This window comes from Scatophagus argus, chromosome 11 (assembly GCF_020382885.2).
Source record: "Scatophagus argus isolate fScaArg1 chromosome 11, fScaArg1.pri, whole genome shotgun sequence".
NCBI lineage: Eukaryota > Metazoa > Chordata > Actinopteri > Scatophagidae > Scatophagus > Scatophagus argus.
Genome location: NC_058503.1, coordinates 20014204 through 20032958, shown reverse-complemented (window position 1 = coordinate 20032958; position 18755 = coordinate 20014204). Strand labels below are relative to the sequence as shown.

At 42.0% G+C, this 18755-nt stretch overlaps 2 protein-coding genes across 9 annotated transcripts in view; one reads left to right on the top strand and one right to left on the bottom strand.

The window, feature by feature from the left end:
• col18a1a (collagen type XVIII alpha 1 chain a) overlaps positions 1-10962 on the bottom strand; it is a 66240-nt gene extending 55278 nt beyond the window's left edge. Inside the window, exons 1-2 of one of the 2 annotated variants that reach the window (XM_046403090.1) lie at positions 10780-10962; positions 10617-10690 (exon numbers count right to left, since the gene is read on the bottom strand). In XM_046403090.1, coding sequence (XP_046259046.1) covers positions 10617-10690; positions 10780-10790 — 85 coding nt within the window. In that variant the 5' untranslated portion in view covers positions 10791-10962. The remainder of the gene's footprint in view (positions 1-10616; positions 10691-10779) is intronic. The other variant, XM_046403089.1, reaches the window with a different exon arrangement.
• Positions 10963-14560: 3598 nt separating this feature from the next.
• Positions 14561-18755, top strand: part of LOC124067320 (obscurin-like protein 1) — a 29334-nt gene continuing 25139 nt past the window's right edge. For 4 of the 7 annotated variants that reach the window (XM_046404593.1, XM_046404591.1, XM_046404592.1 and 1 more), the window contains exons 1-2: positions 14562-14942; positions 16414-17527. In XM_046404593.1, coding sequence (XP_046260549.1) covers positions 16513-17527 — 1015 coding nt within the window. In that variant the 5' untranslated portion in view covers positions 14562-14942; positions 16414-16512. Of the gene's footprint in view, positions 14943-16413; positions 17528-18755 lie in introns of all 7 variants that reach the window. The other 3 variants (XM_046404594.1, XM_046404596.1, XM_046404597.1) reach the window with 3 other exon arrangements.

The window sequence follows — 18755 nt, the reverse complement described above, 5'->3', positions numbered from 1 at the left end:
GACTCCTGGGACTGGAAAGCTAAATGACGATCAATCTCAGTGGTGAGTAAAGTTAGCTGCACACTTTTCCTAAATTCATTAATATCCTGTCATCTGGAAAGAAACTTTTACTGCAAGCCACCAGTTGATGGTCACTGGTATAAAGGACGCACTCTGAAGTCGTGGACTGAAATAACATGATGGACAGTAAACATAGCGCACTATATATTAAATGGAGAGTGATTTCGGACACAGTTGACCAAAACAATAAGAATCAAATCAAATTAAAATGTAAACTGATCATGGTTGAGGGCTTTTACTGTGAAGCAGCTGCAGAAAGTGTTGAGTCTGTATCAGTTAATGCACCAGCTTTCTGACAACAGTTATCTGCTACATCATTGTTTCTTTCCAGCTGAGGGCAAATCCTTTGATGGGGAAGCGTACCAGTTGAGGTGAGGACATAATAAAATGGTGGTTAGAGATGCTTATCTTATAGAGCATGTTTTACATCAGACAGCATAATGCAAATTGGACGGCCTTAAAGACAACACAGATGGAGAAACCTGAAATCCATATTTTGAACAAAAGCTGTCAAAGAATCTCAAAGAACTTGAGAACTCTACAACTTGCTGTTGCTTGTTGGCTCTAGGAGTCAAAAGGTACATTATGGTCACATTCCAGAGACATGCTCATATCTAATAAAACAGAGGCCCACCTCTTTGGCGTGCAGACTGTCCACTGACAAACTTCCCAGGCTATCAGCATTCTTAAGATTCTCCTGCCAGTCACACGGTACAATTTATTGACTGACCATCTAACAACCTTGACGCAACGTTTCAACACAAAAAATTCAAGGTTTATCGTTCGTTAAGTTACACAATGACAGTCACATCAATGAAATATGTGGTACAGCAGCAATATTTCAACAACTGCTAAGCGTCTCTATGTCAGTCACACCGAGGGTGGCTGGAATAGTCAAGTTTTCATCATCCCCAAAGACAAGGACTCAAAGATCAAACACCTTGGAAAGAAGATGAAAGTGTCAGAAAGAAGTCTGAATCATTAGCTACAAATTGTAAATCTCATGTCTGGGCATGTGTTTAGTTGATTGCTCAGGAACTTTCCAAATGTTTCTCAAAAATGAGAAAAACGGGCAGCGCTTCATGCTGGATTTTATCTTGTATAGTGTTTAGTCACCGTCTGAACTTAAATGGTTTGGCTTGATAGATCACAAAGAGTCATCAGCAACACTTAACAGTTAAATGGTTGTTTAGTAAACATGTGAGGAGTAAGCAAAAACAGCACATTTTTGTTATCATATTTAGTATACAGGTGGAGCATTAACATTTCTTTCAGTGATTTCAAAGCAACATTTTGCAATGCTTGATGCTACAAAAGCTGACTTTTCAGTTTATTATGAATGCAATACAGTGACAAGCTGCTGAACCATGTCCCTATTGGATTTAGTTAAAGTATAGAGAATTAAGTCTGTTAGGGCAGCAGTTACGATTAAAAGTGAGATTAATGTCACTGCATCCTCCCCAGCTGCCTCATCTACATTAAAAGTGAAATGATAATTTCTGGGATGTTGTGTGTAATTTAAATCTCCTTTAATTTTCCTCCTTTTTCATCGTTCTGAGTTTTCTCAAATTAGAACCTTCTCTGTGCCACAAACTCTGATATCCTTTACTTACAGTTTGTTAAAAACCAACATCTAGGTTAGATTCTACCACAAAAAGTCGAAAAGCTTTGAAACTCTGAATTATAAGGAAACCTTTCCTTCATAGATGGATGTAAATGCTTCAAACAAAGCTTTGAAAATGTTGGCATTTATTACTATATTACACCATTTGAACTCCCTCACTCATCCTTTTCTTTTCGCAGCCCATCAGATCCTCACATTCACCATGAATGCACAAATTCTACGTGTCTACACAGGTCTAAGATTTACCAAGCTGCTAAACATGTTGGCAAAAGTGCAAATGTATATGCACATCCTCTCAACAGTCAGCATAATCCAAGAATGAATTTCCTTCCATTGCTGTTGTTTCTCCCGAATGCATAAGTAAATAACATCCTCCGCTGAAGATGTGGGCTGCATGTGGAAAGAATGTGCATGCAGATCTCATTTCTGCATTCTCCAGGTTGTGTAAGGAGTAGATTTTTAGATCAGTGCATTGGCCAGTCCGGTCTCTTTGTCCTTTTGCTGGTGCTTTGAACCGGCTAGGCCTCACTCAAGTGTTGAGTTTCAGCTTTGCATAGCACTTCAAGAACATGTCAATGCAGATCAACACTTTGACAGTAAACCCAACCATGAAAGGGGGAGGATAGAACACTTCTTTTTCTGTGACAAAGCTTCCTCTTTTCATGGGACAGAATCATAGGCCTAAACCCTTGACGTCTGCAAGAGACTGATACAAATTCCTCAGTGAGGACAGCGCTACGACAAATGAGATGAAAGCAGGAGATGAGGGCTCTTCCACTTACATACCCTGCACCGCACAATCAAACGTGTAAATGTCTTTTTAAGTGGACAAATCACCGAGCGGGTTGAATTGATGCTCAGAGTTGCTGAGAGCCACTGCTCATTTCTTCAGTCCTAATCCTTGTAACGTGGCTACTGAGTTATATCTGATTCACATTGATTAATCAGAAACATTGTCGCTGACCTTTGCCTCAGATCATCCCCTCCATTGCCCAAAAGGCAAAGTCTGATCCTCTATAGTACGAGGGGCGTTGACGTGGGCACAAACTTTTAGCTTATGAAGCACAACACTTTGAAACACCCCTCAGTGAATAACGCTGGCTAGCTTGTACTTCACCTTCAACTGACACTTTAATCCCCTGTAATGAATGGAGAGAATAGCTGGAAGGGAATGACGTTATGCCTATGGCTGTATCAGAGGCCCAGGGGATACAGTAGAAGAAGAAAAATGAGTGGGACAAAGAGAGCTTTCATCGACAAGACAATATCAGGGCCTTCAATTAGTACAGACCAGACTAAGGTCCAGGGTGCCAGCATTCATTGTTCCTCTCTCTGAGCACTTCAGCACAAAAAGCCCACAGCTTATGCTCTTCCTCTGTTTCAGCTTAAGCAAAGGCATGTTATAATCCACGTGATGGAGCTTTGGTGAGCCAGTGCACCAGCTTGGTCTAAAACAAGTGAACTTAGTGAACCGGCTAAAAAATATTTTGACCCCATGGCCAAGATGTAGGAGTGTATTGAATTTAGTTAGGTATTTCAAAAATGACAAATGACGTAGCAGCCAGGAAACAATAGTCTTTATGATACCTGTATCAATATTATGCCTTATGTACAAAGTAAACAATGCTCTGCCAGCTCTACACATAAGCAACAGGAAACATTTAGTCTCAGGGCAAAATGCAGACACACAAAATGGCAAAGATGAAGATCAAATATAAACTACAGTCTGAAAATGTATTCTCAACTACAACCTCTCCCTCTGATCTGATGTACGTTATGTGTTGTATGCCAAACCAGAAATCTCCAGTCATTCTCCCCCGAAGGCATTCATAAAGCAGCAATGTTATCATGCTTTCAGAGATTTACAGACAGAAAGAAGAGAAGGGAGGAAACAAAAGTCTGAGTGAACACAAGCACAAAACCTGCCAAAACCCACAGCCAGCATCCACCTGTTCATGGATTCTGAAACACAGAGCCAAGACTGGACCTCCAAGTACAGTTCAATCACGTATTACAAACATAAATACAGACATTTTAGTCACTCTGTCCAGCAATTTGCAAGTCAGTAAAGGAGACGCATTTAAAATGACAACTTTTAGTGCATTAAACTTTTCCTGATAAATAGATAAATGTGTCCAATTTGTGATAGTTAGGTGTTGCACATGGCTGACGAAGAAGCTGAGATGATTCCCATGCTGTGCAGTTCTGCCAACAAGCTTCATAAATAAAACCGTAATGTTTACACATTGCAAAACTTTCACACAGACTGATTAGCAAAACAGCACCTTAGTAGAGAAGCAGCGGCTTCGGTGCTCCATCTGTATCTAAACAGGATGTGTTCAGTCACAGTACTGAGTTAAGGTCAACCACGTTCTGGTGGAACTCACAGCTGTATAAAAACCAGTAAAATGCAGCAGAAAAAACAGAACCACGTGAGAAGAAATCCGTCCACTGCAACACGCTGCAGCCTGAAAGTCTGCTGACACCTTTACTATTTCACAGCATGTGCAATTATCATCTTGCACTCTTAGGTTCTATTCTGTTTCTAACTCGAGCGGACGCATTCGAGACAGGAACCTCAAGGTTACAAAATCTTTACACAGCTAAGTCTATTACCAGGCCTCAAATAATAAGGTTATAAACTGAACTCGTGAAACAGCAGGGTTCTGTTGAACATAAAACTAAGTTTCATTGGGTTTCAGCAAGTCAAGTGGCCACAGAGGGAACAATTTGACTGCGGACCTTTCAGTGCATGTCCTAGTCTGATAATGTTGATGAATGGCCACACAAATCCTTCACTGGACCTCTAAATATTTAACGTCCCCATGGTGGGCCTACTGTATGTTCCTCCTCTCTAAACCTCTCAATGGATGGCACTGTGCCACCTGGCCCATAACAACCACACAGTGAAAAGAGGGCACCCTTTATTGCCTGCAAGCTTATGATTCGCACAACAATTAGCAACTTCCAAGATACAAGCAACCGAGGCATTCGCTTTGTAAAAGTCCAGGCTCATCACATGATCCCACAAGAGTATTCAGCAGTGGTGGAATGTAACCAAGTACATTTACTCAAGTTCTGGACAATTTTGAGGTACTTGTGCTTTACTTATGCAACTCAATTTTATATTTCTACATCACTGCATTTCAGTGGGAAATATTGTACTTTTCACTACAATTTTTTCTTCCCAGTTATTACACTGTGGTATTACCAAACCATTACCAGAGATTACATCAAATACTGAACGCACCTGAAAAGTTTACCTATCAGTTTCTGACCGGCAGAGTCAAGACAGGTCATGTCATCAAATCCCAAACCTCACCTTAAGTCCCACTTCCAGCAAGACCATCCAAAAGTGGAGGACAGAGTTGCAGGACTCGGTAAATCCCTCTTTTGTCGCAGGAGTTCTAGGTTTGATGGTAATCTCCCCGTCCCATGGGATTCTCCTCAATTCACGCCCCCATGGTGCGAGTTTTGTGAAGGGGGTAAGTGCCTACAGACATGGAAGCTCTTGAAGGACGGGTGAATGAGTGGAATTCAAGGATGCCCTGAAAAGCAGCCTGAACATCATGAGAGTCAATCAGAAGATAAGAAGACGTGGAGTGCGAAAAGAGGGATATAATAACAAAGTGAGGTTTGAAACGCACAATGGCATTCCCGAGAGGGGCCTCATGAAATGCTGAATGGTCTATTCATTCATTAAAAAAATGCACTGGGTGGTGCAGCTGGTGCTTGACAGTTAAAGCATGCTGAATCTGCACCTTTAAAATAATGTCAGGTGATCATATCGTATGAAGCAGTCTACGCAGTCTTGGAAATTCTGCCTCAGTCTCAGTTCAGGGAGAGTGAAAAGCTTATGGTATAGATTTCTTAGGACAAGAGACTGTAAATGGGTGAAGGGGGGGCGGGGTCTCTAGTTTCATGCCTCCCTGTGCTCTGCAGGCTGTCAGTGAGGACACGTGAACACTCTCTAAAGCTGGAGACAGGGACAAAGTGCCAGGTAGAGAGATCCAGTTTCCTTTGCAACGACCAAATACGGCTTTGTGGTGGAAAAATCTGCACCTGGTGGCCATGGAAACCGGTGTTCACCCGGGCGGTGGCCGACAGCGCTGACAAACTGACCACAAAGAGCTGCAGTAAGCCTGGCCTGAAATGTTATGGCTGAAGGCCTTTTGGTTGAGTTTAGTTAAGTTTTTTAAGTTACAGTAAACTACTACAATTGCCGTTGTGTACACCCATGACAGATTTCATTGTGGGGGTTTTCTCTGCTTGAGCTTGACAGCTTGCTCCAACATGCTGTCGCTTTTTTTTGTACTCCTGCAACAAAGTGAACTGAATCAAAATCTACATATGGAGAAGCCACATATCCCTTTTGTGTTATGATGTGTACAAATATGCATAATTATGGCTACAGAGATGGACAACGCTCAGTTTTACTCAGCTTTGGAAAGCGTTGGTAATACTTACACTGAAGTATAAAGTGAAGTTACAATCTTCAAAACAAAACCTTCATACACTGGAGTCCTGTTATTTACAGAGCCGCGCTTCACACCTTCCACTAACTGTCACCTCGATTACGGCTGGGAAAGACAAGCAAATAAGTGAGGGTTTCACTGCAAACAGGAAAGAGGTGCTGAGAGGTAAGAGGGCACTCAGTGTGCCATTAGTCCTGGAGATGGTTGGGTGTACAGAGCAAGTGGCCATGCAAGTCTCCTTCTCTTGGAACATAAGCAGTAATTATGGTGTCCCTCTGTATTTTGCCGCCGTCAACCTGGCATTTTGACATCAGGGACAACATGAGAACAGCCGAGCGCACCTGAAACACTGAGTGGTGGGAGCACATAAAAATACAAATAACAGCTGTCAGCTACATTCAAAAGGATGCTCAGTCCTGAAAAGTAAGATGATAGGGGATTGCACATACAGAACAGATACTGAGCAAATCCCTGCACGTGCATTTCTTCACATGTCAATGCTAACAAAACTTTATAAAACTTCGTAAAAGCAAATCTATATAATAAATAGATGAGTTATATTTAATGTTACTATTCTGATTGAGGTCAGTTTTTTTGTTTGTTTTGTTTTGTTTGTAAAATTCGATCCATAACGTCAGCTAACATCCAGTTAAGCCTGCTTTATTGTGATAAGTCTGCCATTAACCCTCACAGATTTCCTATGAGTTGATCAGCTGTCTGCCGGTTAAAGGTTAGCCTGGGACCAAATTCACTTCCTCCTTCCTTTGACACGAGCTCAGTAGGATCAAATGGATGTCGTTCTTTCTTTCAGTGACGTTCTAACTGAAAGGCTGGTTTTGTCACAAGTGACACTCTGTTGTTACATGCAGGTCAAACATGAGACATCCGGGTAGGTCACCACAATTTTTCAGATTAGGAATTAATAAATAAAATCACCTCCTTTGGAAGTCTCTGAGTAATTCGAGATGGAACGATCTTTTGTAGAAATGCTATAAATGCACGGCAATTTAAGGACATACACAACATTTAATTGGTAGTTAAGAACCATGAAAATTGATACGAAAAACGATCATATCTGGTTTACGTTTCCGATGTGTGCGTACGCCGTTATTCAAGCAGTGTGTCTGGTGATGCAGGGCTGACTTTCAAACTGGGCCACGTTTTTCAATGTTCAGCGCAGATATACAATTCTTCAGATTCCCTACAGGATCCAGATGGGCTGAATTAAGTAATCAAAGCAGGATGCGACCACCGTGGTTTTCTTACAAAAACACATCCACAATAAAGTAAACTCCACCGTATCTAGATTTCCTTTTCAGTCTCCTTGGTAAGTGGGTTCTTCATATAGAGACACTTTTTCTTCCTGGTGTTGCACAGCTGTGCCACGTTAAGAGTGTGGCCCTGCTACGCTGTATGAGTTTCCAGAGACACACTGTTAGGACCACACAAATGTTGTCGTGAAACCAAAAAGCAGCAAAGCATCAAAAAGGATTTCAAAAGGTTCGTTCAGCCCATTACCGATGCATTTTAAACTTCAGACTGAGAGCAACAGCAGAGGGCTGACTCGCATCTCGGCGAGCGACAGACAAAAGACAGCAGCCATAATGGCACGAGTGAGAGCATAAATGCATAAAGGAAGTGTCAATCCATCATGCAGATTTTCGAAAAAGTGGCCAAACGCACAGGGAGGTACAGACATCCACTTGACATTTTGAATGACCCCCACCCACAACCTCACACACCCATAAGCCAGCACTGAAAGTCACAAACCACATTCGAATATATAAACCATTTGCTCTCGCAGAGGTCTAATGACCTCTTAAATGCTTGTGGCTCACAAAACAATTCAAGATGGAGCTTCCTTGAATATGAGGCACCTCCAGCAATGTCGTTCATGAATAAGTAGGCGTACTGACTAGCAAATCCAGGGATTAGACATCACAAGGTTCACTGAGTTCACAGATTCTGTGCAGTCGGTCCATTTATTTCATTTGAGAGTTAAAGTGATCCTAGCAGAGGCACCAATCTAACTGCCACTCACCAGAGAAAACGCCGAGTCAGTCAAAAGAAAATTAGCTGCCAGCTTTTAACTTTAATAAATGAATTAATCGTTTCAGGCAAACATTTGCTGCTTACAGTTTCTTAAACGTCAGGAGTCGCTGCTTTGTCATTTATGACAGTAAATGAAGAGTCTCCAGGTTTTGGACTGTTAGCTGGAAGAAAGAAGGAATTTAAACTTTTAACAGCTTAAGTTTAACGCCGTATGCATTTTAATCAGTACTTTAGTGCATTTTGTAATTCTTTGTATTAACTTCCTGCTCTTCACACAAAGTAGACCTGAATTAGCTTTGTGGTCGTCGATAAACCTTTCACGGTTCATTAAATGCTGCTAGTCATTGGCTAACCACTGCACTATCATTAAAATTAATATGGCACACGAGGGGCATTTTGGTTGGTGCGGTGGACCAAAGCATATGATGTACATGTCACCACAAAGTGTCATGACTGAACTCAGTCAAGGACCTTCCCTTCCCTCTCCATGTGTTCCCATATTTCCTGTGAGTCTTTCTACTATGAAATGAAGGAACAGGACTCACATCACCACAATAAAACTGCTGTTTCCGCTCTTACTTACACTGATAAGTAAGTAGGAGAGAGAGCAGTTCAAATCATGCATCGTCAAACTAGAAAAAACAATACTAATATCTCAAAAATCATCAGCAAAACCAAACTTCAGTGACTGAGAATGAACAAGACTGATTTTATGCAGCCATGAAGAGAAACAAGGAAAAAACAGGAAGGTTCAGATCATCACTCGCGGGATGCTTCAGAGGTCTGGAAGCAGATGTTTTCCTGTAAATCCTGAAACTATACGTGACGTGTCAACACATGTTTGTCGAAAAGAGCTCTGCTTCAGGCCTACTTTTTCATCAATTATTATTATAACCTGAGCATTGCCAAGTAAGGCAAAGACCATCACATCAGAGTTGCAGAATCACTTCAAACAGGCCCACTGTCGGAACGCTTGGGACTAATTTTAGTCAGCTGCTACTCAAACGGAGGATATTCTACCTCCTTTGAGGCAAATACAGTCATTTAAAAGGTTCTGTTACTCTCTTCCCAGCACACAATGAAAGCCTGTCATCACATCCACTGAGAAGAAGAAAACTTCAAGCCAGCTGTGATTTTTAATGTGGCATCTAATTCAGCCATTAAAAGGCACGGCGGGGTGTCCCCCTGCAGCCGTTCCCCTCCCCCGGCCTCGTCCTGCTCCCCTTCGGGCAAATCCACGCTGGGTGCATGTCAAAGATCACATGACAATAGGGATTCCTGACCCAGCCGGGGACTGTGAATGAATCAGACCTAATTCAACCATGTCGCAGGCAGCCAAAGGCACCGCTCGAGTCTGAGCGGCCGGCCTTTTCAACCTGGACGCGCACAGACAGAGCAGCATTCCTGTGGAAAAGTCACACTGTTTATGGCTTGCAAAATCCTTTAGCTTGTTTACTTATTTGTCTTGCTCTGATCTCCACTGAGGATGGCGTATTAACCAGAGTGTCCTCTCCCAAAGCCCCCTAACACAGTGCATCTAGCTGGTGGCGATCACAGTCGATCAAATATTAATCGATGCTCTCCTCTCAGTTTCCTCTCCCTATCATCTGACAGCCACACAGTTCTCCAACTCTACGTTTACTAAATTAAACGATGGACATTAGTGAGCTTCAGGGATAAATTATTCAGCAGCAGAAGACAGTTCTTTCACTCAGTGGCTCATACGGCCGTTTAACACTCTTCCCATTGTGTGCAAAAGAAACTCTCCTCTTTGTTAAAATGTACTGACTTTAAAACACCTGGAAAGGTACGAGTTAAGAATCCTGCTTGTGCTTACGGCATCCTGCTAAGAGGGAAACAAGCGAAAATTAAGCATCTTTCAGTACGCAGATGAAGCCACTGCAAGCGGTGGTCTGCAGACAGACAGAGCAAGACTCAGGACAAAGAAGGACTGCGGGTTTCTGAATTACTGCAGACTTTGGACTTGAGAAGACCACTAAACAGCCTTAGAGCTACTGCGACCTTAACAGAATGGACAAACTGCTGTTTTGTTTGTTTGTTTTTTATCACTGAATCATAACAACTCACAGCTCACAGTCAGTCACTTAGACTCCTGTGATCCACCAGGATACAAATTCAACCCAAGCCAAAAGAAAATGCAGCACTGAGCCGAACAGACAGGAGCAGGTCAGCATCTTTCCTGACTGACTCAGGGCAACCCGAGCTGCTGTGCACAACAGCAGAGGACTTGCTGTGTAAACTGACCACACACTCGGCTTGCAGTTCTAACAATCTGATCGATCACTTCATCTGTGATCTCTCTCTCTCTCTCTCTCTCTGCGTATGTTAAACTAACCGCGAAGAAAACTTAAACGTTTTCTCAGATGTTCGGTGTGGGATCTTACCTGGCCACTGCGACGCAGCTTGGCTGACGAGGATCACGAGGCAGCACAGAAGGCGCTCCAGTCGCGAGGAACACCTGCAGAGGTACAAGGCAGTCACACTCACAACTCCACGGCTGCACGAAAAGTTACAGAGCGCTGAAATCAAACCAACAGGCGAGCGTACCTCATCTTCATCTCTTCTGTCGCTGGTATCGAGAGGCAAGAGGGGAGAGAAATCTACATGGACGGATCGGGGAGCAAAGCGAGTTCACAGCCCGGTCCAACACCGCTGCTGCGTGCGGGCGGAACAGCTGATGGAGACGCGGCGCTTTGCTGGAAACAGAGAAGAAGAGTGGAAGGAGAGAGAGAGAGAGAGAGAGAGGGGGGGGGGGGGGGGGGGGAGGGAGAGAGGTGACCTGCAGGAGCTCACATCAGGGACTTCCGCCAGGTCCTAAAAGGGAACAAATTCCACAGGTTTTCCAGCGACAGGCGTTTGTAACGACCAGGGACCCAGATAAGAAGAAGAAGAAGAAGAAATGTGTACTTTGTTCTTTTCGGTGATAGTTTTACAAATATTAAAGTCTTTCACCCCTTGTTCTCACATTTTAACAAAGAACAGAGCACAGTGAGCGCTGAGCTCAGCTTGTGTGTCCTGTGGTTATGTTCCTCCACTGACAGAAGCTCAAGTGGTTGTGAATAGGTGACAAACTACGGCAAAGCTGTGTAAACCGAAGTTTTTCCGCCGGAAAATCCCCTGTCATTCACGCAGAGTTTACACTGTCAGCACCCCGTTGAGCTGCGGTGGGCTCAGGCGGACGGACTTGACACGGTAATGACCGCACGAAGCTTCTCTGGAGGTTTGTTTACTCTGAGTTATCCTGGTCAGGGGTAAGAGACAGGTGAGACGGCCATGAGGAGGACAGACGAGGTGAATTATTCCATTTCAGAGTCCAAACAATAATTTCTGTATTACAGGAATATGATCATGCTGGTTAAACAAACCTGCATCACCACTCAGTTTTATAAAGAAAACAGATGAAGAATCTCGTCCAGGTTCCTTCTTGAGCCCCAGAAGAAGTAAAATTGGAAAACTAAAAATAAAATAAAATTTGGAAACTCCACTTTGACCAGTCTGTGTTTGCCTTGAAAAGCATGAGCAGGATGTGAGCTGAGTTTTTGGCCCGTCGCACTTACACAAGATGACCACCAGAGGATGAAATTTGTTTTCTTTTCACGACCTGCAGAGGAAACACTTGATCTGGTTCTGTACTATTCATCACAAGCTGTTCATGGTGTTTGTCACTGGCCTGTGTGACAGGACACTTTTGATGCAAACAGCTGTGTCCACATCTGCGTCAGGCTTGTTGGTCTTCTGAAGAAACAACCGCCGCAGCGATGTAAAAACTCCAAAACTAGAAGACTTTATCAATTAATTGATGTGTATTAGTTCTAGGCAGAGATACAGACGCGCACTGATGCCAGTCTTCATCATGCATTCATAACATTCATCAGTGCACGACTAATGTACGACTAGCTTGACTTCTTTGAGCGTATCAGATGAGTTTGTTATCGCAGGAAAAGGCGCTGGGTTCAGGTATTAGACTCTGCAGTGTTAGTGTGTGGATGTGCAGGCCTCCAGGCGACTGTCTGAACACGTCCACGGCTCTGAGGATGTCTGCTGTGCACACATTCCAGTGTCAGGCAGAAGAAAGGCAAAGTTGTCTGTTAAATGCTATGTGGCAGTGTAACCTCACAGAGAGCAGGGCGGGACTCGTTAGACAATGACTAATACATATGGTGCCTACAGCAGCTCAGTAATGAAAGCAATCAGATCATCTGTTATCATCCCATATTAACAACGTGTCACAGTTTCAGGCTAATTGCTTTTTTGTTTTTTTATTTTTACTGCTGCTGCAGCAACGGAAGATGCCGCATGTGATGGCAGGCAAAAATTTTCATTTATAAAGCACTGATTATTTTCAAATAAAGTGTTATTTGAGTCTGTTTAAAATTCTTTATCGTACAATCTCAGCTGTATTTGGAGTCTCACAGCAGGGTGGTTGTACTAACAGGTCCAAAAGGCATGTCGGTCAGCTGCTCAATGAAAACAAGCCGAGAAGACCTAAAACTTTAATACAGCAACAAGATATGCTGTTTTGTTCTCACTTTATCCCATAAAATCTTCCTTTGACCTCAGGTTGGGAGGTCATGTTTTCTGCCTGGTTTGTTGGTTTATTTGTCTGTTCATCAGCAAACTGCTGACCTGAATTTCATGAAATTTTGTGGAAAGGTGTATCATTGTCCAAGAAAGAACCCACAGGGCAGACAAACAAATGACTTTTCACTTTTCAGATTGTATACAGAAGCTGGAGAGAGCAGTGATGGGTGAGCAAGGTAGACGGTGAATGAAGAGAGGGAGCAGAGTCAGTGACAGTAAAACCACAAAATCAGAGGAATGAATTTCAGATTGCTTCGTATGGTTTGGTGTTTAAGTGAAACATGTTTGGGAAGGAGAGGTGATTTAACAGTAGCTACATTTTATTTTGTTTGAATAGAATAGACTGAACTCCCTTAGGCCATTAGACCAATACTGCAAAATATCAATACTAGTAAAGTGTGAAAACATTACTTGACAGTTTTTCCTCGAAACCAGATCTGCTCTTAGTAGCCTGAAAGCACAGAATAAATGTTCAAAACAATTTTGCCAGGATCTGATACAACATACTTTAATTTTGTTTTCAGTTCAGGATATGTGAGTTCTGATAACGTAACAACCCTGTAAGTTGTTACTCAGTTCATAGAAGCACAAAGCATTTCAGAACCAGCTTCAGGGCTCTGAGTTATCAGGTTACCTCCAACAGCTGAAATCAGGGAGGAGGGCGTGTGGGGTTGTGGAGCCACCAAAACAGCTGAAGAGGCACTGCATCCCACGCTGAGACCAGGTCTCACAATCATACAACAGCCTCACGCACTGAAAAACTCAAGCTCAAGTGCTGTCCAGTCCCCTCGTTACCACCAGGAACAGACTCCTGTAAAAGAAAAAATAGTCATACTGGATTGACTAGAATAAAGCAATTTTGTACCTAGTTACGCATGACCCATACACACACACACACACACACAGTCATACACACATATATTGGTTGAGGGAAAACTGGTTTACTGCATCCACACAATAAAACTTCAAATGTTTACAGGGGATGGAAATGCTCTCCATGCTCTGCTCTGCTACAGACAGATGTTAAATTTGGGTGTCAATCTAATGCTGAAAATGGACTGCATACTAACAAGTGAAGTAATATAATAAGCACCTTGGTATCAACCTTGATCATCACATGATCCTTGCTTTGGGACACAGTTTTTGTCATTTTGGGGTCTATAAAAAAGTATCAAAATCAATGTCCCGAGCCAAAAATGATTTGCATTTAGCTTTAGATCACTGTGTTACTGCTCATAATTATCGTCACCATAAATAAAAGTCAGGGTTTTCTATATGGATTAAAAGACAAGTAAACCAAACTGGAAAGTGGTGGGCAGCAACCTCTTTCCCCTCTTCTATCAATTGCAATTAGCAAATTATGAGAGGCTTGACTGTTTCTCGGATTGGACATGTTGGAAGTTCACAGCGCTTAAGGACCAGCTCATAATTCCGTTTTTGGCTCTTTTATTCTTCCAGCCCCATAAAAATAAACCATAAGGTGGACCTTTATGTTTAACTAATTTACTATTTCTGATAAAAGTAACACTCAGCTTTCTTCCTCAGCACACTGCGTAAGGGCACCGTGAAATCGACTGACATTAAATGAAGGTGAAATATTTCCAGACTTGTTCTCCTTATTTTTTTATTTATTTATTTATTTATTTTTTTTAATTGCAAGGCCTTGAGTAAGTTAAGCAGTCTGCCCTGCACTGGCCACCTGAACTATCTTTAGTCCCTGCTGGCAAGTGAATGGAAGTGCTCGACTTATCTTCACTGCTGTCATCGAGGCAGCCAGTATTTTTAGGGGACAGCAGCAGCTGCAAAAGCATTTAACGGTATTCCATGAACAATGACACTTGGGGTGTCTATGGTCTGACACAGAGATTGGGGAACCACTCTGAAGCTGTTAAACAGGAAGCTGGTGTGGATACTGAAGGTCTGTTTTCTATCTGTCCCAGCAGACAAACGTCTAACAGGATGTACCGGAGTAGACCTCGGGACTCGTGAGGAGGGCATGTGTCTGAACGTGAAGTCAACTTGGGACATTACTCAGCCTTCGGGAGACGAGTGGCACTGCTTCTTACCATGAAGAGAGATCGCAAGAGCGGAATGTATGTTGACGGTAGTTTCCCCGCGACTGAAGCGAGGTAGGTCGTGTGAGGGGTACGCGGCACAGCTTCACAAGGGGCAAAGGTCATTCCAATTAAATCAGACAAGTAAACACAGGGGTTAAACTCCTCTCTTTAAACCTCCGGAGGGAATATTGAAGGCGCTTTCAACGCAATGACCAAACTGTCAGTAAAACATCTTTTAATGTGATGTTTGATTTGATGTAATTTTATAAAACGTATAAAATTAATGTGAATACCCAAAGATATCAGTAGTACATTTAATGATTATACCAGTATCCAAAATAATCAATGTTCAGTTCACTTTTAAGTAATATATATATATATATATATATAAGCAATAAAAAGTTTTTCAAACTTCTTTTTTACATCAGTATTTTTGAAATTATGTTTACACACAATATTTAGGGTTAGCACAAAAACTATAATCAATGAAAATCTTTAAAAGGTTTGAAAGAAGTATGTGACTGTGGGATGGGTTTTTTGTGTTTGCATCACAATATTTAGTATGATTATTATTATTTATATACTGTTACAAAATGTTTCAGGAATAACATTTCATTAAAAAAATCACGACAATGATGTGACTTCAAATCGACTATTCTGAGATTATCTTCTTTATGAAAAAGACTTCTTGCATGCAGGAAGACCAAGTTACAACACTATGGCAGCTATTCCAAAACACATAAACTCAGTTTACAGGTAAATATATTCTTCTGACCTCCGAAGCTTATGGCGGAAAAGTTTTGAGCAAAGGATGAGATCACGTAAAGAGTTAAAGTGGGACATTATTTTTAGTGGACGAGGGAGAATACAAACTCTAGTATAAAAAAAAAAAAACAATCATGAAATCTTGAATCGCGAACAGTGACATTTAACAAAAGAAGTCAAGCTACCAACACAGGTGGTGATGGAGGCTCAACATATTTTGGCTGCTAGGTCTCTTGCGTGGGCAGACTGTGATTTCAGCTTGTGTTGGTGTGAGCACGCGGGTTTCAGAACTTTCTTTGTGATACCTGACACACACTCCCTCACAGGTCTTTATTTAGGGCATACTATATTAAGCACTTTCCCATTGAAATACAGCACCAGCTGTACTGGCTATGCGTTGTGGCTGCTGTTGCAATAGGAGTCTGCCCGCCCCGCCACCCCAATCCCACTGCTAGCCTGTGTTTTTCTCTCACGCAACAGATCTAATTCAATTAGCACCAATTATCATACCATCCTTTCGCGCTGAAACACACGCACACACAGGCATGCACATGCACACGGGAGACTGAGTGTTTAAGTAACAGAAATTTTATTTTCCATTACAAAATTTAATGGTTCGTATCCTTATTACTGTAAGGTTAAAAGTAAAATCTTGTAATTCATACAAGGTTGAATAATCCAGCTAAAATGTTAGATCTCACAATCTTTATGTTCAAGTACTATCTCCAACACATAAGCTGTTTGATATTAAAGCAGTCTATTTGTCATTTGTGTTTAGAAAATTGCAGCGCACAAGTTGGACCATCTTGCTCCAGTGAATAACGGCTTCTTATTACCCTCCTGGACTGCTTAAAGTGAGACTGACAAAGCAGCAGAAATGGATGTGTTCGGTGGTGCACCACGTTTCTTGGCCTACCCGAGACCTGTTGTGGTACAAAGTGGAACTGATGCAGTCCTAAAGTGTCAAATTGGTGGTGATCCAAGGCCTGCGGTTATCTGGGAGCGAAACAATGAAAAGATTGACCCAAAAGGACGATACAGAGTCTTTGAAGATGGAAATGTTTACAATCTCATAATTTCAGCTGTGACCATAGAGGATAGTGGTCAGTACATATGCAAAGCAAAGAACAGCATTGGGGAAACATATGCAGCAGCCACACTGAAGGTGGAAGGTGAGGCACAAGAGATGGAGTTACGAGAGGAAAATAAGCCACGATTCCTCATCAAGCCCTTGTCCACTCGTGTTGGCCGTGGGGAAGATGCTGTCTTCTCTTGTAAGCTTTGGGGAAACCCACGACCAGAGGTTGTCTGGGAAAAGGATGGCAGGAAACTCAATGAAATATTTGAAAGCACACATTTCAGTGTGGGCTACCAGGATGGTGGATGGTTCCAGCTCAAGATCTTTAAGACTCGTGCACCAGACGGTGGTGTATATACATGCAAAGCTAGGAATGAGTTTGGGGAAGCGTTGGCAGGAGCTGTGCTGCTTGTGGATGCAGGCCCGGGACATGAGGACGAAGGAAATCGTAATGGCTATACAAATGGCCACTGGAAAGCCCACCAGGGAAAACAAAGGAGTGGAAGGCAAGTGCCAAACTGGCTCAAAGAAGACACCATGACCAAGTCCGCCAAAGTGAAAATGTTTGCTGTAACTGAGGGTAAACACGCCAAATTCCGATGCTTTGTGACTGGAAAACCCAAACCAGAAATAATTTGGAGGAAAGATGGCAGGCTGATACTGTCTGGAAGGCGTTATTTGTTATATGAGGACAGAGAAGGATACTTCACGCTTAAAGTTCTGTACTGTAAGCAGAAGGATAATGGAGTTTATGTTTGTGCTGCGTCAAATACTGCAGGGCAAACCCTCAGTGCCGTACACCTTTCTGTAAAGGGTAAGTCCATTTCCAGTGGCTTCACAGTTTACTGTAAAATGTGAGGAAACTTAGGTAGTTTAAAGAGTAAAGCCAAACATGGTTGCAGTGAGTGAGTGAGTGAGTGAGTGAGGGAGGGTGTGTTGTGTTCTTGGATCAGATTTCTTTTCATTTGATGCTGGGATGATGTAAGTGAGACATCTTTTTATATATCAAAATGATACGCTGGCGTCATTTATTGGGATTGGACCAGACAGGGAAATAAAAATTTTAAGTTTTATAATAGTATTAGGCTACCTATTAAAAAAAAAAAATTACCAGTGTGTTATCAGTGTGCATATCAGATATGCTGAAATGTTATGCTTTAGTTTGGGAAATCTCATTAACATGCAATATTGTTAATATTATGTATTGTTCTGTTCTAATCTTTTCTATCTTTTGAATACATAGGAATACCTGAATGATGTGATAATGACTTTTATTTCATCATTCAAGATAAAAGATAGTGACAGAAGTGACCAAAGCTCTCACAAAGCAAAGAACGGCACAGACCGCACAATAGCTCTGGAAAGCTTATTGTCTGATGCATGTTGCTGCTCACGCCTAACGCCTACTTCAGGAACTAAATTTCAAGCATATGGTTTTGGATCAGTTCAATCAGTCAAATTCATAGAACAGGCCAGTGTGCTACAAATATAATCAGTAATCAAATTATATAACACCAGCTGCATTAAAAGCAATTCAATCCTGGGTCCACTGGAGGATTAATGAAATGTATTAATGATCTGAAATTCAACCCGATAGATATTTAAACAGGCAAAGTTCATCAGCTTGAGGTGGTTTCCAACAGCAGTATGATGTCTGCAAAGTCACTTAGCTTATGAAAGGTCTAGGGAGGTGTCCCTGGAGCAAAGTGTTTGAGAAAGGGGATCGTGTTTCTCACATGGCCCAGAGAAGTCTAAACTTATGGCACCACTAGAAATTATTGTACTGTATCACTCAGTGATAAAGAACACTACATTGTGGTGGGATTAATGGTCGGTAATGGCTGGTGGTTAGATTTAACTGGTGATTTACTTGGTGAACTGTTTAATGTATTCTGTCAAGTGTGTTTAATTGGACATGTTAAAACATTAGTAAGGTAAGGAAATAAAGAGCTTTGCACACAGATTACTTACTACAGTCCACATTCTTCTGTTTACAACTGTCTGGTACTGTCTGATGGTATCAGTTACAGACAGTTTATTTC